At 36.6% G+C, this 24825-nt stretch overlaps 5 protein-coding genes across 10 annotated transcripts; 3 read left to right on the forward strand and 2 right to left on the reverse strand.

Moving 5' to 3' along the window:
- Positions 1–672: 672 nt before the first annotated feature.
- Positions 673–5495, reverse strand: marveld2b (MARVEL domain containing 2b). 2 transcript variants are annotated; one of them, XM_079870353.1, is made up of 9 exons: positions 5310–5495; positions 4825–4897; positions 4415–4481; positions 2861–4053; positions 2728–2757; positions 2478–2650; positions 2100–2271; positions 1747–1797; positions 673–1399 (listed from the first exon to the last, which is right to left on the reverse strand). In XM_079870353.1, the coding sequence occupies exons 4-9, from the start codon at positions 4025–4027 to the stop codon at positions 1280–1282; spliced, it is 1713 nt and encodes a 570-aa protein (XP_079726479.1). In that variant the 5' UTR covers positions 4028–4053; positions 4415–4481; positions 4825–4897; positions 5310–5495; the 3' UTR covers positions 673–1279. The 2 variants fall into 2 exon arrangements, with proteins under 2 accessions (XP_079726479.1, XP_079726480.1); XM_079870354.1 differs by lacking the exons at positions 4415–4481; positions 5310–5495 and having other exon boundaries at positions 4825–4941.
- Positions 5496–6778: 1283 nt separating this feature from the next.
- ak6 (adenylate kinase 6) lies at positions 6779–8738 on the reverse strand. The gene is made up of 5 exons (XM_079873014.1): positions 8494–8738; positions 8202–8294; positions 8025–8083; positions 7636–7781; positions 6779–7293 (listed from the first exon to the last, which is right to left on the reverse strand). Exons 1-5 carry the CDS (start codon positions 8528–8530, stop codon positions 7104–7106), a joined length of 525 nt encoding a protein of 174 aa, XP_079729140.1. The 5' UTR covers positions 8531–8738; the 3' UTR covers positions 6779–7103.
- Positions 8722–13903, forward strand: rad17 (RAD17 checkpoint clamp loader component). The gene is made up of 17 exons (XM_079873013.1): positions 8722–8857; positions 9246–9331; positions 9507–9755; positions 9973–10050; positions 10181–10343; positions 10532–10668; positions 10908–10960; positions 11055–11177; positions 11350–11419; positions 11553–11664; positions 11777–11968; positions 12104–12189; positions 12282–12428; positions 12567–12713; positions 12809–12929; positions 13161–13218; positions 13301–13903. The coding sequence occupies exons 2-17, from the start codon at positions 9287–9289 to the stop codon at positions 13545–13547; spliced, it is 2028 nt and encodes a 675-aa protein (XP_079729139.1). The 5' UTR covers positions 8722–8857; positions 9246–9286; the 3' UTR covers positions 13548–13903.
- Positions 13904–14378: 475 nt separating this feature from the next.
- ccdc125 (coiled-coil domain containing 125) lies at positions 14379–20054 on the forward strand. Of its 4 annotated transcripts, none has more exons than XM_079872076.1 (12): positions 14379–14478; positions 14686–14980; positions 15404–15462; positions 15658–15744; positions 15843–15920; positions 16020–16105; positions 16866–16948; positions 17035–17147; positions 17231–17338; positions 17488–17575; positions 18097–18209; positions 19583–20054. In XM_079872076.1, the coding sequence occupies exons 2-12, from the start codon at positions 14695–14697 to the stop codon at positions 19883–19885; spliced, it is 1404 nt and encodes a 467-aa protein (XP_079728202.1). In that variant the 5' UTR covers positions 14379–14478; positions 14686–14694; the 3' UTR covers positions 19886–20054. The 4 variants fall into 4 exon arrangements, with proteins under 4 accessions (XP_079728202.1, XP_079728200.1, XP_079728201.1 ...); XM_079872074.1 differs by having other exon boundaries at positions 14380–14478; positions 17488–17641; XM_079872075.1 differs by having other exon boundaries at positions 14403–14542; positions 17488–17641.
- Positions 20055–20547: 493 nt separating this feature from the next.
- Positions 20548–23606, forward strand: fam151b (family with sequence similarity 151 member B). Of its 2 annotated transcripts, none has more exons than XM_079873067.1 (6): positions 20548–20742; positions 20852–20977; positions 21130–21289; positions 21447–21664; positions 22469–22604; positions 23202–23606. In XM_079873067.1, the coding sequence occupies exons 1-6, from the start codon at positions 20637–20639 to the stop codon at positions 23350–23352; spliced, it is 897 nt and encodes a 298-aa protein (XP_079729193.1). In that variant the 5' UTR covers positions 20548–20636; the 3' UTR covers positions 23353–23606. The 2 variants fall into 2 exon arrangements, with proteins under 2 accessions (XP_079729193.1, XP_079729194.1); XM_079873068.1 differs by having other exon boundaries at positions 23208–23606.
- The last annotated feature ends 1219 nt before the right edge of the window (positions 23607–24825 follow it).

Raw genomic sequence — 24825 nt, forward strand, 5'->3', positions numbered from 1 at the left:
AATAAAAATGTTCTTATTTGGGGGTTAGGGTGGCATATATATATATATATATATGCTAAGTATACCACATTTGTAAAATATAATTGCAGTAATTAAGTAATAAAATGCTTGAAATTTAAGAATCTCAACATTCAGGGAGTTCCTGCTCCAATTTGAAAACTAATCTTCTACGTCATATGCACGAGTTGAAAGTGATGTAGAACATGATTTTTGACTGCCCAAATCATAAACCTGTAAATCTGGAATGCACTCCAGTCATCTTTAATTAGAAATAAACAGTTTTTGGTTTTAACAGCTTTGCTAATGGTCTGAGTCTCTTGTTTTTAAACATGTGGCTCAAAAGTATAGTGTAATTATGGTTTTACACATAATTATTCTAGATCATTATTCTAGATTATGACACACGATATTCAGTATTTATGAGACATAAAGTGTGGACAAAAATGTATATGAGCACCTTTTCTTCCTGGAGTCCACTGCAGCTTGTAACCTGATACCTTTAGAGCTGTCAAGCCAGTAAAAGCATTGTTTCCTTTACTGCAGATCTATAACTCAGATCTATACAGATTAGGCTTTGAGCCACGCTGTCTACCGTAAACAAACAAATGAGAGGTGGTATGTTGCCCTGTGTATAAACTACTAGTTCATTATTCTGTCAAAAATGGAACCTTTGCCATTGCAATGTGGAGGCAAGCCTATTTATTTTTATCTACTTTCACAAACAGTTTAAAAATGCTGACATTTGAAGGTACACGAGATAATACAAAATGTACATAAAACACACGTCTGTATAAAATACACAAAAGTGAAACTATTAATAAACTAAAAAAACAACTATAAATATACCAAGCAATTCAGGATCATTACAGAGATATTGATAGTTCAACAAATACCACTTTAAGGGCTGTTTACATGATATTCTCCAATTAACTGCAGGAAGCTCAAAGATTCCAGTGATTTCCTACTTCTAAAATTATATATACATTGCAATTTAAATGTTGCTCCACATGACATGTTAGTAACATAGTAACTTGCATTTGATGGATTCATGTAACATTCATGTTCACTGCTGTGCTTTAAGTTGTAGATGTCCTTCATTATACTTCTTTGCTCTATTGAATTCAATATGAAATTATCTCAATACCAACCGAGACCAAGCCAAACACACTGTAAATTCCTGAAGATATAGTCATGGACATATTTGTTTCTGCCAGTCACTTCTTTTCTAGGAACCTCTGTGAAGTTCATGATAAACGTTGAACGTATATTGGAGTTCTGTTTAGCTGTAACCATCATTCCAGTCCATGATTTTGTCATACTCCTGAATTTTCTGCTTTATGTGAGCAAGTTTGTTCTTCAGATATTCACATCTCTCTTTTTTCTCCAGGTACGTTGGATCCTAAAACCAGAAACAGGGAAAGTAATGTTTGCCGAGCACTCTCACACAGACAGAAAGTATGTAAACATGTCAATAGCTCCATTTACGTCCCCCTAACATTTCCAGTTTTTCAGTTTCAGCTGTTTGTGGAACTCAAACAGTTGATACCGTCATTCTTTTGTAATGGCTAAAGAATGTAGAAAGGCAACAGGCAGATGATGAAGGGTTTAAAATGGGTCGAAGCAACTTGTAGAACATAGGTCATAATTAACCTTCTTTGGGGAAAAAGGAAAATGCCTACGATTTATTCTGTTTATCAGTTTTAAATGGATAGAAGTAGAACATATAAAAAGTTAAATAATACTTACAGTCTTTTTTCTCGTATACTCTTGAATAACGCTTTTGATTCTCTCTTGTTCCTACGGGAGGAAAACCAAGTTTGATAAAACAACATCAAGATTTTGGGTTATAGAAAATGTATAACAGAATTGTCTTTGGCTACTGTGATCAGTCACCAGTTTTTAATCATTTTTAAATCATCTTTGTGCATTCACTAATTAATTGTAATTGTCATGTGGTATGACAAATGAATTTTTAAAAGTACAAATATTCCATGTATTTACTCAATTAATATGAGCTCATAAAAACAGTGTATAATAATTGTGAAAGTTTGCAAAAGTTTGTGTATAATAATTGTAAGAATTTGCAAAATCACTATTACCATTTGGCTGGACGGCTGTTGTGGTAGATTCCTCATCAGATTATCCATTTCATCAAACTTCTGCGTTAAGACCTGAACCTCAGCATGAATCTCTTTATACTCTGCATACTGATCATTAAACACAGCCTTGTATCGCTCCCTCTCCTCATCAGAGCGGATTGTGGGATATTTCCTGTGAGGAGAAAAAAAGACAGAACATATTAGGTATAGTCATATCAGATATAATCATTACAAAAGGGGTGATGGATAAAAAAAAACCCTGCATAAGGCAACTATAACCATTACTAAATATGTGTGCTAGTTTCCAAACAGTTTGCACTTTATATATTGTATAAAATGTCTTGAATTAAATGTCTGAAAGTATTCTTTGAAACTCACGCCACATAATCTGCAATGACAACAGGTTTGGGGATGTGGCCAGCAGGAATATGACCCCTTAATATCTCTGGTTCCATCATAACTGGAGGGACTGGTGTGCCATCAAATGAATCTGGATTAGCCATTACTGGAGCAGTTCGGATGGGCACAGAGACGCTTGAGCCAGCATCAATCTGAGATTAAAAATGGGAGATTACAGCAACAGTTTTTAAAATCTAAAAATGTTCTTCTTCAAAATTCAACTGCTTACCATATTAAGTGGTAGTGCTGCTGATTTCATCTAAATACAAATAAGAACAGAAAAGCAAGCAAATTAAACTTTATTAGTTCAGTGTGAGTTATTAAATTTTTTTATTTCAAAGAACAAATGATTTGAACTTTACATCTAGTCCCAGTCTTTCTCTGCGCATCCTTGCAGCTTCATGTCTCCACAGCTTTAGACACACGCCTGCTCCCACAAGATACAACAGCATGTTGAAAAAGAGGAAGATGATGGCAGCGTTCTGCCCAGCCTCCGTTCGGCAAAACCCCGCATTGGGCCCAGCGTTGAAGTGTGGATAATAGCAGAGACCTCCACGGAGTGTGTCTCGCACATACACAATTGCACCTGTCAAGTAGAGCAATCCTAATGACAAGTTTATCACACACTCCGTGATTGGCCACCAGCTGGAGTCGAGTAGAATGGTACGATAATACATGGTTATTCCTAACACTAATAGAATGACAGTCACTATCCAGGCCACTCCAGCCACCACGATGACAAAAGGAGTCAAGGGTCCTGAGTACGAAATCCCAGTTCCTCCATACATCCCACCCATTGTTGATCCTCCATACGCTCCCCCATACAACTGCTGATTCGAATAACCAAACATATTAAACCACTCATTATCCTTGTGCACGTATGCACAGACGCAAGCAAAAACAGCAGCCCCCAAAAGCAACTCCACGCATCCCAAAATACGCAAAAGTCCGGCCCAGGACTTCATGTACGCGTAGCGCAGATTGTAATCCTCCACCTTCTCACTATAAGTCATAGCCGTCTGCAAAGAGCGTCCTGAAACTGATTCCAGTGGCTCCCCTAATAACATCGCCTGCTCCTTCCTTGAATTGTAGCTGCCTCCGGAACCTCCAAAAGGGTCTAGGTAAGAGCTGGGGGCTGTAGGTGACGGTGGAGGGGAGCACGGGACGCCTTCGGAGGTGGTGTTCACATCAGGTGGAGGTGGAGGAAAGGTCCATTTCTTGCTGCCTTGGTTGCCACTGGCTCTGAAGAAATTCTTCACAGAGTCAGGAATAAAGCGTCGGATGGGTTTGATGTCCATAGCATCATCCACCTGGTCTTCAACATCACTCGGGTAGAAATCTGGCCCAACAGGAGGGTTTTCGGGGAGTGGAGGTGGTGGTAAACTGTCATAGCTTGATTCTGCCACTTCACCACCAAGAGGGTAAGGAACCTGCTGACCCCACGGCAGTGAGCTGATGGGCACCTGATCGTAGTGAGGCATATCTCTGACCCGATCAAAGCGGGACGCTGACCCGTTTCCAGCTGACATGTGGGTGATCCTAACAGCTGACTGAACTGAGGATCAGAAAGTTGATTAACATATATTATAATGCCTGGAGTCACATACTGACATCATCTTTTACAAACATAAAAGTAAGGATTCACTGATATTAAATTACTGGCTCACACTAATAAGGTAATACCACGTCATGTTTTATAACCAATAAATGGTCAAAATTAATTAATAAGAAATAAATACATTTATTACACACTAAAACATGTTTAAAAAGTCGATGTAGGCTTTACAAAGTTATGATCTACAGTGTGAAAAATGCACAAATATATCGTTCACCCCTACATAAAAGATAAAAAAAAAAAAAAAAAAACATTGCTTTGACTATATACTACAAAACCCTGAAATCAATGACTGTCTTACCACGGTACAGTAGTTACATTGCCTCACGGGGTGAATTTAAAATCGTGTTTTTCCCTCACAAAGCTCCCTGGAATAAAGATAGACAAGTGTTACATACACACTGGCGAACAGGGCTCAAATGTCGAGAAATAAAAATGTAGCAAAATGACTATGGTGACGACAGAACATCTACATGATCTTTGCGAGGTTTGAAACCTGCCAGTCAACAAAGAACAAGAAAAAAAAAAATGAAACGGAACGAACGCATACAGGCTACACCTCAGCTCTAAAATAAGCATAAAAAGGAATACACTAAATAACCTAATTTCGTACTGCGAGTGAATATAATTGTCTACATACATTTAATATGAGACTACAAGCTATATAATTTAGTCTAAAAGACATATTTAAGAAAAACATCGGTCTCATACCTGGACTGGGTATCGATACTTTCACCTGTCTTCCGCCAGTGGTGCTACAGGTGAAGGGGGATCGATCACGTGACTTGTCCAGGGCCAATGTGTGATGTCACAATAGAAACCAGTTTGACAAGAAAACACTGGGTGAAACAATATGTACACACACAAATGAAGAAAGAAATTTTTTTTTAAACTATCGACACAAATTGTGTGCGGGTTTTTTCAGGATGGCACTGTGTATGTACCAAGGTTATTTTCGTAAACGAAAACTGAAACTAAGACTAAAACTATTGGTCAAACAACATTTTCGTAAACTGAAATAAAATAGAAATTTCAACATTAATGAAAAACTAAAACGAAACGAAACTAACAACAGTTACTGAAAAACTACCTGAAACAAAATAATAATTAGCAGAAATAATAATCGTTTTCGTAATTAATAAGCTCTCCTAAATAAGCCTACCGGAAAATCACTTTTTTCCATTCCACTGCCTTACTTTATTTTTCAATGTAGCCTATGACCGTTGCGCTTGAGTCTCGCGTCTTCTGCAGCATCACGTGCATGACACGACGCTCTAAAAACGCGGCACTCAAGTTAAATTAAGTTCAACTTTTAAAAGACGCGTATCGAGACCTTGCGCTTTTTCCCCACTGTGCCCGCGTCTTTTTCCGTTTTTCAAAGCAAAACCGCTTTCTGTGTGAACCAGCCCTAAGACGAAAGGCCCAAATAAGTATTTCCACCTCATGCAAATACAGCTGTACCTTAATTCCAGGTATAAGAAGATAACCATCTCATGTGAAACTAGCCTTAACAAGATAGGCCCATACTATACCACACATATTAGACAAGATACCACACTGAGCAGAAAACGGAAAAAACAAATAGCATGTCCATAGCCCAGAAATAGACGTATATTTGTCAAAGTAAAAGTATACTAAATGTCTGGTCTGCTGAGAACATTTGAATATGTGTATAACTATGAGTATATGATTTTAAACAAAAAGCATAAATGGATCAATACAAGAATAATGTTTGAAAGGATTAATCATAGAAATAAACTTAAAGAATAATCATAATAATCATACGCATATCTTTTTCTTTTTCTTATACACCACGTTTAACAAGATTTCATTTTTAATATTATATAATTTTTACTTTTTAGTTGCATTTGTTTGGTTCATCCTCAAACAATTATTTTATTTTTATTATTAAGAGGTTTTCACAAGAGTTAAATGTAAACTGCAAACATTAAACTTTGCTGAAATTAAATGTCTTTAACTGGAAGTGTTCTGTTAACTCTGCTAAACTATAATTACTAAAACTAAAACTGAAACTAAATATATGAAAACTAAATAGAAATGTGTTCACAAAATAAAAACTAAACTAAAACTAACAAAACCATGAATGAAACTAACTAAAACTAAACTGAAATTTATAGGAAATTTGAAAATGATATTAAACTAAAAACTAATTTAAAAAATGCAAAACTATAATAACCTTGGTATGTACTAGCTACATATGGTCATTAGCAACAATGGTCACTAGGCTACTTATAATTCATAAAGAACAAAACAGCTTAATTTTTTTTATTTTGGAATGAACTTAAACATCTTGCTAAACATACAATTTTAGAAGTAGTTGGTTGGATTGTTGACAGAACAAGAGGGGAATATAAGCAATATATATATATATATATATATATATATATATATATATATATATAATAGCAAAAATAGAAATGGCAATTTGAAAGGACGAATTAAAATGAATAAAACAAACTCTACATCATGAGTGATTTTTTTTCTTGCTGTAAACACTTCTATCAACATTCCTTTCTCAGTTTAAAAAAAAAAAAAAAATTACCCAATTTAATCTAATTATTTTAAGTATAAACTTATTATGTACTTATGAACCTTATAATCATCTTTTGAGGAGAAACACCCAAGCAATTTAGCCTTATTTTTTGTGCATTAGAGTTGATCCTACCAATTATATTGGTATTTGGTGGCAGCTAAACAATAATAGATCATTTATCAAAGACTTTTAATTAATCTTTGATGATTTATCAAGGCAGACCAAGACAAATAAAGTTAACAATATAAAAATATTTATTTTGGAATTGTGTTTAACTTATTTCAAATAGAGTAATTATTAACAGCCTCACACATTTTTAGTGCTCAGTGAATAGAACCATCCTCTGTCTGGGGCCACAATAACTATGAAATGTGATGTCTATCTACTTTGACATGAACTCAAAAGTGCTTGAGCCTTTCACATATAATGTCCCATGTCAATTGTTGTCTTTCATCCATTGTTCAATCCACTGAACAATTTGATCCAGATTCCTCTCCAGGTCCTCAGGAGTATTACTGGGGAGCTGGTGGACTATCTCCTCCTTGTAGGCTTCCATGGCTTCCTCAAAGATAGTCTGGAAGATCTCACACTGCACATTGTCCTGGAGCTTCTTTCCTATGTACCCTCTGAATATGAAAGATATGAAGCTAAATCACTACAACAGGAAGCATACAGCCACACAGTATTTAAACAGATTTCTCAACTATACATTGGGCTCTTAATCACAAAGACTGAATATGGTATATGGGTGATTCTTCAATTAGGTGAACTTTTCTGCCCGTTAGGATGATTCAAAAATGCTTTTACTCATTTATAGTGTTAAAATTGTTTCCTTGCGTTACAGAATTTTCCTGTTTTGCTCAACCCTATCCCAATCTATTTTCAAGATTTCAAGTAGTCAAAAGTGCCCCAAAATAAAGTATTACATGCTATAAATGTTATTGTAATCCACTGTAATAAACACAAACCTGCTTTCAAGACGATTGTAGAGGTTGGTGTTGTCTGTGCGGAGGACAAAAACAATTTGAAACCAGCGTTCAGGAAAGAAATCACAGCCATGGTAATCAATTATGACGCCTCCGTCTCCCATTTTGTCCTCCAGTTCATCCACAACCTAGAATATTAAAATGATCTTTACATTGGTATATTATTTGCAGTTTGTTGGATTTGCTTTTGAATGGTGACCAGTGTGGTTTCAATAACCGGCTGAATACCTTACATCTATTTAATAGAATGTATTATAAAATGCATTTTGTTCAAGATTAAGTTAAACAAATTCTGTGAATATAAATCATCCAAATAAAGGGGGACTACTAAACTAAAACATGCCAATTAGATCCATTACAGTTGTACATACCCTGTCCTCATCCAATATAGGGCACTGGTATTCTTCATCAAATCCATCGAACAACTGACCTGAATAGATAATAAAAATGTAGAAACTATCAAAAAAGTCGCAAAGTAATAAAAAAAAAAAAATCCACATTTTTAAAAAATGAACGATAAAATATGACTGCAATGAACAGCAACTTACCCTCCTGTGCCAAATCCCCAACATTGACATAGGTTAGTCCTGTTCTCTGAGCCAACTCTTTGCCTAGAGTGGTTTTTCCTACCCCAGGGGTTCCTGTCAATTCATGAGGAAGCATAGCAATGTTTACATTTTTATACACACTAAATACACTACGTTTGAATGGCAGGGAACACTAATACATCATCAGCATGTCGTTTCTTTTAAAACACACAACTTGCATTCGTTTATTTATAACATACGTCTATACGTTTGTATAATCACCTAGAGAAATGTTAAGGCAGACTAACGTTACCTGTGAGAAGAATGTTTGGTCTCTTCATGATTCTCATTGCAAGGTATCACACGTGGAAAATTTTAATTAATACCACAAATCGTTTTACACAAATATCACCCGGATATTCAGAATCAATAAGCAAACAAAAACATGTGATATTCAGTTAATGCGTTGGTCATATCTTCTTATGTGGCTAACATAGATCAACATAAAAACGTGTTCAAATGGTTGGAGCGTAGTTGATGACGCAATCATCGTGCGCCAGCGGAGGGGCGGTTCATCACAGCTTTAAAGGGATAGTTAGCGCGATGTTACTTGTTACTTGCAACAGCGAATAGTCGGCATTGTTATACTACAAACATCATCTGTAGAAATGACCAGGGTGAGTTTGAAATGTACTGCCTAAACAGTGTGTTAGCTACGATTCTGATGTTTGGCCCGATAACTTGACAATGATTGCTAGCATTCGTAATATCAAGCTAACGGTCAGAAGCGAACTTTCTGAACTTGACTAGTAAGTTTAGTCAAAATGCCCGACAAAGCTTTTATTAAATACGAGATTAGAAGTATGAGATTGTTTTTATAATAAAGCTTTCACTGGTATCTTGAAGCAATTTGTCTATTTGAAGAGTGCTTTCTGCTCCCCATGAGTTTAAAGATAGATGAAAGTCAACATTTACCACGCTCGTATTCTCATTTAAGCCTTCAGAGGTAAACCACATCATCATGCAGTTTTATATGTTATGTGAATTATTTGGTTTTCATCCCAGCGCAATTTTGCATGGAGTAACTGAATGGGACGTCAGAGCTGATGATGTCAAAGCTGTCTCTGGGAGGAAAGCAGTCCTCTGGAAAAGTATGTAACCTCTATGAAAGTTCTTGATATCTTGATTCTTAATATCCCCAAAAGCTGAATGTTTTAAATTACATACGTTCTTCATTTAATCTGCACACTGAGAATGGATGTAGATGCTCTAAATCTATTGATACTGATGTGTATTATATATGTTCTGTTGTTATTTGCTGTTAAGATAAACAACTGGGTTGAGCCATCATTTGGTGAACTTTTGGGAGGAGTGAATAGGACACTGAAAAAGGGGCCACTCTCAGGGGAAAGCAAAACTACCAGGTGGCCATCAACTGGGGACCAAACTGAGAAAAAATCGAAGAAGAGGAAAGTAGGTCCTCATGTGTCCAACAACCAGATCAGTGTGTCAAGTGAAGCAGATAAACTAGACCAGGATGAGCCCTGGGTGGATCTGCATGCACCCCAATCACAGGTACAGAAATTGTGCATCTCAGGGGTGCTCAGTACAGATTTTGGAAATCTACCTTTCTGCAGTTTAGTTCCATCCCCTTTTTAACACACCTAGCTGTGTGTTTGAAGTGAAGCTAAACTTAATATAACTAGTTCAGGTGTGTTTTCAACTCTAGTCTAGGTCACACAAACTCAATTTACAAGCATTATCGCTTAAAATGCTTCTTTCTCTCTGATAGGCCGAATTGGCAGTCCACAAAAAGAAAGTCGAAGAAGTTGAAAGCTGGTTGAGAGTTCACTTGGACAAATCAAAAAAGGTCTGAAAAGTATGACATGCATGTTGTGTGACGTATGTTTTAATAATTTGGATATATTTCATATTATATCAATAATATATTTCCTTTTTTTATTTCATTTTATGTTGTATTTGTTGCTATATCTCCACAGGGTGGTGCCATTCTGTTGCTCACTGGTCCCTCAGGATGTGGGAAGACAGCTACTGTTCAAGTTCTTGCCAAGGATTTGGGTTTTCATATTCAAGAATGGTCAAATCCCTCCACCACCTCTCAGTACAAAATGGAAGATTTGTTCACACAAAGCTTTGATCCAGGTCAGGAGTGTTTTCTTCTTACTAGTAATGACTAGTGTACATGTAGCGAAACCATGCATTATGTCTAGTGAATGGGAATTATTTAGCAACCCTATTTTTAACATATAGCAGAATCATTTTTAGATGAAGTTATATCTCAGTCTCTTTGTTTTTGCTAGCTTGTTCAAATGACTTTTTTATTTCAACAGATTCAAGGTTTAACCGTTTCCATGGCAGCTCACAAACAGGGTTATTCCAAGAGTTCCTGCTAAGAGCCAACAAATACAACCGTCTACAAATGAGCGGAGAGAAACTCACTGAAGACAGGAAAATAATTCTTATAGAGGTGCTGCACAGAACGGCTATTCAAACATATTACTATGATGTTAAATATTTAGCTTTGTTTGTTTGTGCACATAAAATGCTGGCATAAAGCTAAAAGAAATTTTAGAAAATAGAAAGCACTTAGCAAGTAAAACAACAATTTTTACTTTCACAAGAATGATTAAATGAGCAAAAATGGAATGAAAATCCAAAAATAAACGCTTAATGACAATTTCTCATTGGTTCTTTTCTTTTTTTCAGGAATTCCCAAACCAGTTCTTTAGACAACCAGTGTGCTTGCATGATATACTTAGGTGGGTACAAGTACTATATTTTGAAGTATTTTAATGGCAAGATGTCACTGGTGTCTTGCATTCAATTTTCCTTGCTTTTTGCTTGCTCTTTCAGGCAATTTATTAAGACTAGCCGGTGTCCATTGGTCCTGATTGTGTCCGATAGTCTCAGCGGGGACAAGAACTCCAGGCATCTCTTCAAGGATGTTCTGCATGAACTCGAAATTCACAACATTAGGTACAAACAAAAAAAAACTTTTTTTTTTTTTTTTTTCATATCTTTACTTAAAAGTATTCAAACCCAAGGTTGTCAGGTAAAATATTATTTACTCTGAACCTTCAATAAGACTTGAAATATGTAAGAGTATCCTGTCCTGGGGTCTGTTTAGTTAATTATTTCTCTCTTTCAGTTTTAACCCTGTGGCCCCCACCAGTATGATGAAGGTCCTAAGCCGTATTGTGACCATTGAAGTGGGAAAGGTAGGTTGTGTGGTTTGTTTTTCTATATCTATAATATATATATATATATATATATGCCTGCTTAGCAGATATTTATGACTCTGAGATATCCCATTGTTCTCTCAGCACTTTCTTATCTAAACGGTCTTTGCAGAGTTCAGGCAGGATCTCTGTTCCTGATAAAGCTGCTCTAGATCTTCTCTGCTCAGGAAGCTCAGGAGATATTCGCAGTGCCATCAACAGTTTGCAGTTTTCTTCATTAACTGGTAAGTAAAGCTTTACTGACCAACAGCTTTATATAATATGTTATTATGGTATTAAGATTTATAAAATAAAGATTTTTTTTTAAATTATGCAATCATTCATTTCAATTCTCAGACAATAGTCTGGAGAGGAGACTCTGGGCTTCTAAGAAAGGCAAGTCCGCTTCAGCAAAACCTGCTGTAAGGGCAAAGGGGAGGAGCAAGTCTTCAAAATCAGCAGACATGCAGGTTGAAAGCCCAGCTATTGGAGGGAAAGATGCTTCACTCTTCCTTTTCAGAGCTTTAGGGAAAATCCTCTACTGCAAACGTTAGTCCATTTCACTCCCATTTTTGAAACTTTCTTGCTGAAATGTTATTCTATGATGACTGTGTTATAATGTGCATGATGAACTGCATGTAAATTAATTTGTATTTATGCAAATGGATGGCATGTGATTTTTAGGTGAAAGCTATGACAGCTCTCAAGCACCCAAACTGCCTCCACATTTAACAGATCATCAGAGGGACAAATTGCTTGTTGATCCAGAAGTAAATATTAATATATATTACATGTTACAATATATATATTTTTAAATTGCTTTAATGTTCTAACAATCTTCTGATTATAATATTTTCCTCAGCTTGTCATTGAGCGTTCTCATATGTCAGGTGAATTCTTCAACCTTTACCTGCATCAGAACTACCCTGACTTCTTTTCGGATGTGGAGGATATAGCACGGGCCAGCGAGTACCTCTCTGATGCTGACTTCCTGACAGCAGAGTGGAGTGTGAGTGCAAATGCTGTCAGACTTCCATAACAACACGCATAGGGATATGTCGAGTTACTCTGATTGTACTGCACATTTGATCCCAGAGGATTACAACAACAACTTTGTTTTGTTGTTCTGGTGTTCCTCTTTTCACAGTCAAGGTCGACTATGTTGGAATATGGCTCATCAGTGGCAACTAGAGGCCTTATGCACTCAAACTCTTCTCGAGCAAAAGCCAACAGCCAGTCCACTGCCGGTTTCAGGCCTCTTCATAAACCGCATTGGCTTCACATTAATAAGACGGTATTTTTCTTTTTTTACTTTGGTACATTTACATTATTCAGCATTTTAAAGAATTGTTGAATTTTTATATATTTTTACTTTTAATTTTGTGATAGTATCGAGAGAATTACCTGACCGCACAGTCGCTCTTCTTAAATTTCTGCCTTACCCCTGTGAGCCTCCTGACAGAATTGGTGCCTTACCTTGCAAAGCTCACCAACCCAATGAGAAATCAAGGTGAACATGTGACCTTAGCATCTGCAAAATATACAAATATACAATTAAATGTTTAAATTGAATCAGACTGCATAGCATAATCTTTAAAGTTAAACATGTTTATTATTTTCCTGCCTCCTACACATACATGCAAGACTTTTCAAATTGTGGGGCATTTCTCTTCATACTTTTTTTAATATTTTTTTTTTTTATATAAGTGATTTAATATATTTTTTATCTTTGTCATATCAGCTCAAATAGCCTTTATCCAGAATGTTGGCCATCTTTCGCAAAAGAGGGTTCCTGGAAGGTAAACAAAACTTTGAATTGTTGTCGCATTTGAAATGTCTAAAATATTATTGAAATTGTTTAATAAATGGCTTTATTTGCAGGTTGAGACTTGAAGCACTTGGTGACAAAGACCCAGGCATTTTAGATGCTGACAGTGAAAATGAAGAATCTTCTGCTGCTCAGCACCTTGAACCAGGTACTACACCAGGGAATGCCACAACTGAGTCCAACTTGTCAAATAGCCAGGATCCTCCCGGAGAACTTTCTGCCAGCCAGCCCCAGCCTGCAAGCACTGAAGCCCTTTTGGATGAGGAAGACCTGTTAATTGAAGACTATGACAGTGATTGACTGATCACAAGTTATGGATTTATTTAATATTACTTGCTAGCCTGATGCAATTGTTGAACATTTAGATAGTTTTTTGTTTGTTTTTAAGATGGTAATTATTTGTAGATATTTATGTGCTTCAACACAGTATGTTGATGTTGAAAATTGTTCATATGTTCTTGTTGAAATGTACTTGTTTTGTACATTGTTTCAGCAGGTTTTTTGAAAGTATCTCTAAAAAAAATAAAACAGAGACAATTTACAGCCATAATTTAAGTTTAATGTTGTCACGGTCTAACAGTGCTCTGGGACTGAGAGGTAGATAATCTATTCTTCAGTCAAGGAGGTGACTATAATAAATCAATGTTTGCAACTTTGATGGCTGTTTTTGTTATTTATTTATTTATTGGAAAAATCTCTGAATCAATATTAGTTACTGTAAAGCTGGGGTCTGTGAAGATGCAGGAAGTCCATGGAATGTGTTATATATTTGTTTTTATGTTTTAAAATGACATTAAAAATGCTTCAAATATTTTTTTGTGATTAACCTCATAGCTTTATTTTCAATTGTATTATTTTATCATGGTTAAAACAAACAACCTCATCTCTGCAGTTGCTCCTCTGTCTTATTTTTATTTCATGTCTTGGGTTGGAGAATCGTCCAAAGGGAAACGCAAAAGAGGAACGTCAGGATAATACTTGTAGGCTAGTGTTAATAAATTATTTTATGAAAGTTATTATTGTTATTGACTTAGCCCTGGCACTGTAAAGCTTGAAAACCCCAGTTAGAGCGTCATTTCTTGATCTACAGTACGTACTTTTGTATTAAAGCACCTGTCAAGACAGACACGCCCCTTACAGAAGTTTCACTTCCTCATAGCGGAAAGATATTGATGTGGAATTTCGCCGTTGTTCTTGTCGGCGAAATACAAAAACATCTCCCCACGGACAGGTTTGTAATGGTTATGTATTCTTCCTCTACACTCAAGGAATGCTAAAAGTTTCGTTTTACGTAGGTAAGTTTACAGTCTGCTGTTTTGACTATCAAACATTTAAATAGATGTCACTTTTAATGCATTTAAATATGGGATACGTAGTACTCAACATGCTTGATATACTTCGTTTTGTCTACTGCGCTCACTCTTTTTTTCTTTAATAGTTTGTTGTGATGCAGGGTGAGGGTTCATGCCCTCAATGCCTCACAGAAGATGACATGGCAGAGGGGGATCTGGGTGATGGCATGGGGGCCAGATCCAGAGGACATCATGACCATCTCCCACAAATAAAGAGCAGGGGGAGGTTTCTGGACTTCTTGTCCCAGTCACGGCCAATCAAAGGGGGCAGCGAGAGAAGCAATGGACCATTCTCCTGGACATCATGCAGAACTATGTATGCTGCTTTTAGGGAAGAACTGGAAGCTGAACGAGTTGCACAGCGGGAGAAAAGACAGTCTGGTCAGTTTTCTGGACTTTCATTTAAAGTAATTTAAACCTGTCAAACCTCTTTGATTCTTTCATGGACACGGAGCAGACTAATCTATACTGTATGATGAACCACATAATAAGTGAGTTATGTTTAAAAGCTTTACAAAGAGGATAATTTCCTGGTAATGTACTCCAAACTCTGTAGGGGTTATTATTTGCATGCTCTGTTGATTTGTGGTGTTTGGTGAAGTTAACACCTGCTATTTCTTATCAGGGAGTTGACTTTGTGTACTCGCTTGAGCAATTCTGTACTTAAACAAATATTCAACAATAGTTATTTGAGAACCACACTACTACCAGGATATGATGTGTTGGCAATCCTAGAAAACCATGTGCCGACATGCAAAAAACAAAAGTATCTTATTTTCTAAAGTTAACGGCATTCTTTTGTAGAAAGCTCCTCTGAGGACACAAGTGAAGAGCTGCAGAGAAGACTACAGGAGGTCACAGAGGTAAACTCACAGATTTGCACTAATGAGTGTAATAAATATAATAAAAGAGCAGACACAATAATTTGCCATGTCTCACACATTAGAGTCACAGAAAAGTGGCTCCTTTATGAGTTTTTTTAATGGAGTAAAGAAAAGATTTATCTTTACATATGAACATGTCTCAGGTGTATGCAAATCTTCTTCGCTCTATATCAGGAAGTGGAGCTGTTACGCACCGAACTGGAGGTCACTCATCGCCACCTGGAGGGGAAACATGAGGCTCTTAGGATCTTGCAAGGACAGGTATTTAAAAATATTATAATTAATTTCGTTATTGTTTAATTAAGTCTAATTTATTAGCCTAAGTCATTTATGAAGTGTGCTACATTTTGTCCTCGAAGGCAATCTTGGACAAAGCTACCTGTCATAGTAAAATATTGCTTCAGAAGAGTGAAGAGAGGACCAAGGTCCTAGAAAAGGTGACCTACTCAAACAACTACATCTTTTAAAAAATTATTTTTAATTCAAGCATATTCCTGAAAATAGGGTCTCATTCCTGTGAAATTGTTTCCACGCAGGAGGTTAATGCACTGCAGTGGGAGATCACCTTCAACCAGGTGCAGTTCAAGAATGTGGAAAACTCATGGAGTTTAAAGTATGAGAGGTATACCCATGCAAAAAGACTATCAGTTATTTTGTAAATGCATGTTATAGATGTTATGAACAATTCATCCATGTTTCATTTTTTGACCTTGCAATGTTTCATCAAAATGTCATAACTGGACCTTCCGACGTCTTTTTGGTGACAGGACTTCTCCAAATATTTAGTGCACTTGCAAGCCCCTGCAAGCTTGTGTCCTGTCCATCTGTCTCTACTTTTGAGGGCAATGCCCACACCTCAAAATCCAGTCAACAACTAATGGATAGAACCAAGTCCCTATTCTACGTTTTTTCCCCCAATGATCTGTTACCCTCGGATATACGTCACAATACAGAAGAAAAGATTTGCTGCTACTTCCATTTCATTCAAGGTTGCCAGGTCTGCGTAACAAAATCAGCCCAACTGTTATTCAAAGCCCACCAATTCACAGCCAAAACTAGCCCAATCACGTTTCAGTTGGGTTTCCCCATAAAAATCGCGTTTTGGGGGGTAAAAAAATCGAGTTCCAGGGGGACCAGCAGACTAAAAAACAAACCCCGGCAACAGTGTAAAAGTAGCCCAATTCCACGGGAAAACCGCAGACTTGGCAACACTGATTTCATTGCGTCTTTATAGTCAATGTGAAATGCCATCTGCAAATTATTTTGCTTTATTTTGAAAAAAAAAGAGTCTTTTTAATAATGTATCCATTAAGACTTTAAATATGCATTAAGGAACTATAGAAATGCCCACATCTCATTGGTTCATGTAAATACCACCTCAGGGTGTTGGCAGAAAACGAAGCCCTAAAGAAAGCACTAGAGGAGAAAATGAAAGAGCACCAGGAGCAAAGGACAGAGAATGCATGTAAGTCACATCCTATTTCCTACTTTTTTTTGATGACCCAATAACTGGTTTGTTCCCAGTACATATTTATGTGTTTTGTGTCTTAGCTCTGAGCCAAAAATGTCTGGAGCTCCTGTCCATGCTTAGTACTAAGGAAAGAAGGGACTTCCAGAGTACCCAGCCTTCCTGCAGCCTCAGAACAGACGGTTCAGCTCTGGAGGTAATGTTGGTGAATTGTAGTCTGTGTTAAATAGCTCTGTTCTGTAGTAAACAGCTCTCTTGTTCTCTTATCTTGTTGTTAAGCTGGCAGTGTATGGGGCATGCCAGTGTAACTCTAATGGGGGCAAGCCATGCTCTTGTGCTAGAAGTGCTGCTGCAAGTCGCAAACAGGTTCTCCAGCTCAAGCAAGAGGTACTCATCTTGTATTTGTCAATACTTCAGTTCCATTACCTTGTAAATGAACCCTCCTATTCAGCCAATGCATGTATTAACCATTACAGGGCTGGCTTTGCTCATTTGTCTTTGAGGGTCTTGTAACACAGTGCATTTGTCTGCATTAGCTGGAGGAGCAGCAGAAGAGGAAGGAGGAGGCTTACGTCATGATGGATGCTTTCCGTATCGCCTTTGAGCAACAGCTCAGGAGAGTCGGTGAGAACGTGCTCCGACAGGCTGAGACAGACAGACACCAGCCGCATTACCAAAGACATGAGAGGGGTAAAGGGCTGCTCAGTTTTATAGCTAAAACCTGAGGATGGTGCCAAATCATGCAGTGCAACGTATTTCACCTTCATTAAAGATGTCCACCGAAATCTTACCTAAGATTTAGTGTCAGTAAAATGTCAAATCACCAATCAAATCTGACAATGATGGTATTGTAAATTGTGCTTTTTTTTGGCTCAAGTGAAAGCCCAGTGTTATTTTTGTATTATTTATATACTATTGTAGTTTTTATGAACATTTTGAATTGGCTCTTGTTTTTATATGTTCAGTTTTCTTTTTTTATTTGTTTAATTTTTTAGTAATTTTGTAATGTGCTTTTGTTATTTTTTAGTTTTCTTTTTATTAAATATTACTATTCAGGTAATTGCAGTGCCATGTGGCACAATGCTGTAATTTTACAATGGGATTCTTTTTATTTCCAGTAATTCGTTTTTTGTTTTTTTTTAAAGGAAAGCGAGGGTCTCTCAGTGTAGGTGAAAGACTGAAAAAATTTCTGCCCACAACAAGCGAAGAAAAGATAACAGCCGATTCAAATGAAACACTGCATATGCTGCTTGATCTGGTCAGTATACTATATATATATATATATCTTATATATGTATATGTATATCTTCTCAATGGACAATACTATAGAAATGAAACTTGGATATATTTTAGAGTAGTCAATGTGCTGCTTGTATAGCAGTATATATTTAGCCTGACTACGTCAGACTTCCTACTTCCGCTAATTTCATTTCGCTCCTGTAGTCAGTCTGAGATAGCAGCGTATCTTTCAGTTTTCCACCGGCCTGAAAACAGCCGGGCCAATCAACGAACAGAGGGCGGGCTGAGAGCCGTGACGTAGACGCTGATTGTACCGTGGTGGATGCGTACTTGCGTAGATTTACTTCACATAATCTGCAAAAGTCGTTCACAGCCATGTTCACTCCGGTATTTCGCTCGATGGTTTAGTTTTTGCATCATACATGTGTTTACAGTGGAAGTTAGATGCGGCTGAGCATGCGCATAACACACGCCATAACCAAACGTTATGTGATTGTCTTATGGGTAACCAATGATTTTAAACTTCAGACAAGCGCCCCCCCGCGAGAGAGAAAACACTTCTCTATTATGCTATTCCAGACTCTCTCTACGAAGCAAAGTGAAGTAGCAGAGTCTGGTATTACCAGGCTAGTATATATTTACTGTCCTCTGAAAATAACTCAACATACAGCCATTATTGTCAAAATAACTGGCAACAAAAGTGAGTGCACCCTAAGTGAACATGTCAAAACTGTGTTCAAAGTGTCAATATTTTGTGTGAGCAGCATTGTTATCTAGCACTGCCTTAATCCTCCTGGGCATGGAATTCACCAGAGCTGCACAGGTTGTTGCTGGGACCCTGGCCTGTACTGTTATTCAGTTTTAGGGTGTTACCAATCTTCTTATAGCCTAGGCCATCTTTGTGGAGAGCAACAATTCTAATTCTCAAATCCTTAGAGTTCTTTGCCATGAGGTGCCATGTTGAACATCCTGTGGTCAGTATGAGAGAATTGTACTCAAAGCACAAATTGTAATTGCTCTAATACAAGATACACAAATTTATATGGTCCTGTCAAGCAGACAAAAACATGAACATGATGAATAGGACACGTGGCTTTGTATGGTTAAACGACGTACAGCTATTATCACTTAGGGTGTACTCACTTTTGTTGCCAGCTATTTTAACAATAATGGCTGTATGTTGAGTTATTTTCAGAGGACAGTAAATATATACTGCTATACAAGCAGCACATTGACTACTCTAAAATATATTCAAGTTTCATTTCTATAGTATTGTCCCTTGAGAAGATATACTAAAATGTTTGCTGAAATGTGAGGGGTGTATATATACTCTACATATTCCCTCACATTAGATTTTCAGTTTACTAGTTTTTAGTTGTCTTCCTCCTTCAGTTAAATGACAAAGAGGAGGCCTTGGCACATCAGAGGAAGGTGAGCTACATGTTGGCACGAAACACTGAAGACTTGGAAAAACGTCTCCAGATGCAGTTAGAGGAGCTGGAACCCTCACACAAAGACAGTAATACAAAAACAGAGGCTTCTTTGGAGAGTGAATGGAGCAGAGGAGACGGTATATACTCAGATAGCCGTGGATCACAACATCTCACTGTCCCTGACAGCCCTACAGCTGATGATGAGCAGACCTCCAAATCCACCAAAATGAGAGAAACTAAACCTGATAATAAAGATGTTTAAAATAATGAGAAAAGAAGGAAGTTTCATGTTGTATTTTTTCAAAAGTAAAAATGCCTGCATTATCTTCATATTATGTAGGCCTACTACTAAACTAGGACACCAGGTAACCCAGACCAGAGAATAACCTTCGATAACAGAACCAAAATTACCCAGAATTCTAAGTACAAACTTGCAATAAAAAGAGTTGATAGGATCTAAGATCCATAATGCACATCTAAATGGATTAGAAAAATAAATCGATGCATCAAAAGCATACAAACAAAAAATCTGAACTGAATGATACTGCTAACAAAAATTGCTACTAATCTTTCATTTTTGTCTCAACAGCGAAACAAAAGTGAACATTTTGTAGTAAAAGTTTGGACAAACTTGATTGAATGTATGCTTTTCAATTAGCCTAGTAGCCTACCTTTTGATCCAACAGCTTATGCTTGCAATTAGTGTTTACAGATTAAAAGTGCCTGTGTATATTTCTTTACAAAAAAAAAAAAAAATCAATTTCAACAATATTTTGCTATATTTACATTCTCATTATTTCAATTTTAAAATTACATGTATTTAAAACGTATCTTCATTATTATTATTAATATAACAATTGACGCGGGAAAGACGAGAACACTTGTTGACGTCTGTGAAAGCGCGACTGAATAACTACATATCCCACAATGCTTTATGCTACCGGTTTCCGTTAGCTGTCGTAATGTAATGCAAATGTTATGTTCGCAAAAAAAGACATTATTTATAACAATACATGGGTTTGGTTAGACATAAATGGTACCGTTTTATCTTATGTGGCACAGTTATCGCATCTTTGTTCGTTTGCTACCTCAAATTACAGACACTGTCAAACTCCAAAGGTAAGAAAGCTAACTTGCTTGCTGTGTCACTGCATTGGTCAAATAAATAAATAATAATCTGTGTAAATTCAGGACTAGGACTAAACTTGGTAATGTTGTATATTCGTAGGATCAATGAGTGAACACACACTGGAATATTTCCTCAACAAGGGGACGATAAAAAGAAAAGATGCTGCTGATATTGAGTGGTATCATGCAGTAAACAGCAAGAGCAAACTCATAGAGGCTCTTCGAGGTGAGTATGCATTACAAAGTATGAAGAAGCATTTACTTTGCTCCTGCACTACTTTACCCTTAGGCTTTTCTCATGACAACGTATTGTCGAGTTTGAGTAATAATACGTGTTATGATCACGTTTTCTCACTCTTGCCTTTGCTCTTCATTGAGGTTCTGCACAGATGATTGAAGCAGATGTTCTTCTCAGGGGTCAAGATCCAAAAGAACCCATTATGGCTCACCCACCTGACAATGACAGTGATATAACTCTGCAGGACTGGCTTAAAGAAGTTGTGAAATCAGGCAAAGGAATAAAATTGGACTTCAAAAGGTGATTTTTCCTTTTTAAATAGCACAGCGTTTTTATTCTTAGATTTAATAATGCTTATTTTGACAGTAGTCATAGTGTTTGTTTGGATTGATTTCTCCCACAGTGACCTTGCTGCTTATGAATGAGTGACAGATCAACTTGTCATTTTAATTCACAGTCTCGCAGCTGTATCCCAATCCATGATTCTACTCGAAGAGGTCCGAGATCAGCTGCAGGGACCTGTGTGGATCAATGCTGATGTTCTTCCTGGCCCTGGTGGCAAAGCCACCCCTTTGGACCCTCATGTTTTTCTACAGGAAGTGGCTCAAAGATCAGAAAATGATGTTCTCTCTTTGGGTTGGACCACTGGATGGGATGTAGACGTAGACAATCGTGGTAAGAAGATTGTTACTACACCAAGGTGAAAAGCACTTAAGTTTTGTTTTTATTGACAATCAGTGGTGTGTGCTATATATATACAGTGTATACTCTACTGTTCAAAAGTCTGGGGTCAGTAAGATTTTTTTATTTAAATAAAGTAAGACTTTACAGACATCAGAAATGATGCATTAAATTGATCAAAGGTGACATTAAATGCATTTATAATGTATCAAATAATTTCTAAATCAAATAAATGCTGTTTATTTGAACTTTGTATTCATCAAAGAAGCCTGAAAAAATGACTGAAATCATGGTTAACACACAAATATTAAGCAGCACAACTGTTTTTAATGATAATAATTAGAAATGTTACTTAAGCACCAAATCAACTTATTAGAATGATTTCTGAAGGATCATGTGACACTGAAGTAATGATGCAGAAAATTCAGCTTTGCTATCAGAGGAATAAATTACATTTTAAAAGAAAATAAAATTGAAAACAGTTCTTTTTAATTGTAATAATATTTCACAATATTACATTTTTTTACTGTATTTTTTATCAACTAAATGCAGAATTGGTGAGCAAGACTTCTTTCAAAAACATTAAAAAAATCTTGCAGACTCATTTATATACACTAATATTCTGCTATGTAGTGTTGACATGTTACCTCCACAGACAAATTTGTTTGTTAGCGTCTGTTCTTGTATAAAACATTTTGTTTTTTTTGCTTTTTGCCACCAGCCTTTTGCTTTGACTTCCTTATAATTCAGACCTTGATTAGTATTTGCTTTCTGTCTTTGTGTTTTTCTGAGAAATAGGCTATAGCTGGGAGATGGTTCATCAGATGGAAGAATTATGCAGATCCCTAAAGCAACCGGTCACATTTCCAGTCCGTGCAGCTCTCATTCCTGTGTCCTTCCCGCAGTTCCAGTGGCTTTTAGAGCGTTCAGACCGGTGAGAAATTAATCAGTCTATTTAAATGTATGTCCAGATTTACTATTATAGATGCTATTAAGCCACACATCTTTGTGAAGGAGTCTTTTTATTACCTCGGAGATTGATTCATATTATATAAGCAAGGACACAATTAAGTTCATCCTAATGCTTTGTAATTTCTTGCTGGATAATTTGGTTCTGGCTCGTCTATTACACTTGTTTGTGACTGGAATAGAAACTCATTGCTTTATCTGAAGGATGGTGTTGAGGTATTACAGGATGTGAAGGGAAGGTTTAAGCCTCCTCTACAGAGATAGTGCTCTTCACCAGTCTTCTCCCTCTCTTAAGTTAGATTTTGAGGGTGATTGCAGTCACTCAGAACAAGTTAAGGGGAAGTAAGGTCATTATTAATTCTGTGAAAAAGCATAGTTCCTTGTGTGGAAAAAAACAAGTTCCTTAAAAGCGCAATGTTAATTGACACTTTCATATTAAAATGCCAAATTAAAAAAGCACCATTCATACATTTTTATTCACTGGTGAAGATGATTGAGCTTTGCCTTAATGTCAGCCTTAATGAGATTCTGTTTAACATCTTGTCTTCTCTCTCTCTCTAAGGTACAGCCTGACTGTATGGACAGGCAAGGATGATGTTCTTAATGTGGAAGATCTGTTGCCCTACAGACAAAACTTCAACAAAACCAGGATCTACTATGATCTGTTAGAATCACAGTTCAAACAATTTAAGGGACTACCTGGCTACTCCTAAAAAAATCAATTAAACTTAAGTACATTAGCTATGCTTCCATCCGCCTATTTTTTTGCCTGTTTTGGTATATCACATTAAAAAAATGCTGGATGGAAACGGCAAGATGAGCATAAACGTAAAAAAATTGCATAAAAACATGCTCTCAATTGAGGTGGATACATTTTTTATCCGATAAGAAGACATGCTCATAAACTATGATGGAAACACTTTTACAGAATCCCTTGATGTGCAACAAAAAACTCATGTGACTTTAACTCAGCAGAGGATGTGATTGGATAACTGGACTGGGCAATTTCATTGTACAGCATCTCAAATGCTGGTTTGGTCATTCTGAAATGCATGAGCCAAAGTCTGTCATCAAAATGATTTGGTTTAATTACCCCCCCCCCCAGAAGCATCTCACAATATTGCGTTCCCAAACACCAGGCATCCGAACACAAGATAACATGACAGTGGTTATTGCATTTCGTCTGCACGCTCTGAGACGCAAGTCATTTACAATGTAGCAAAAAGAGCCCCTGTGGCTTCCCCAATTGCAGCAACTTCCGTATTTGTTACAGATATTCTCCACCAATTTTCCAGGAAGTGACCATTTTGTTCTCTTGAACACATGGGATGGAAACGCTGCTTTATTTGCAGATGTTTTATGCTATATTCCAAACTGCCGTCGGTGTATGAATGAGTGAGTGAATGGGTGAATGTGAGGCTATGTAAAGCGCTTTGGTGGCCATAGGTCTGTGAAAGCGCTATATAAATGCAGTCTATTTACCATTTGTGCGCATAAGTTAAATTCGCAACTTTAGATGGAATCAGCTATTGACTTAGCAAAGAATAACAGCTAAACACAATATACATGTACTGTAACATGTAAATAGATCCTATGTACTCTGTATCCCAGTCTTACTTTCTACATTTGCATTTTGTAACATTTTGTATATTTAAAGTTTGACATTACAAATGAATAATAAAAGAATGGGAAAAAATGCTTATCCTTATTATTAATATGCACTACCATTCAAAAGTTTGGAGATTTTTAAAATGTTTTTAAAAGAAGTCTCTAATGCTCACTAAGGCTAAATTTATTTGATCAAAGATACAATACAAAATATTACTTGCAGTGTAAAATAAATGTTTTCTACTTTAGTATAAAATGTATTCCTGTGATGCAAAACAAAATTTTCAGCATCATTACTCCAGTCTTCAGTGTCACATGATCCTTCAGAAATCATTTTTAATATGCTGATTTGGTGCTCAAGTAACATTTCACACGTGGAAACTGCTGAATAATTGTTTTTTTGGTGTGCGTGTGGAAATTTTTCAGCATTCTTTGATGAATAGAAAGTTAAAAAGAACAGCATTTATTTAAACAAAGAAATCATTAATATTTGTTACTGAGTACTGACCCCAAACCTTTGAGCAGTAGTGTATAACAATGAAAAATGCAAGAACGCGAAGTGTTATCTGTTACATTGT

This window comes from Squalius cephalus, assembly GCF_949319135.1.
Source record: "Squalius cephalus genome assembly, chromosome: 5".
NCBI lineage: Eukaryota > Metazoa > Chordata > Actinopteri > Cypriniformes > Leuciscidae > Squalius > Squalius cephalus.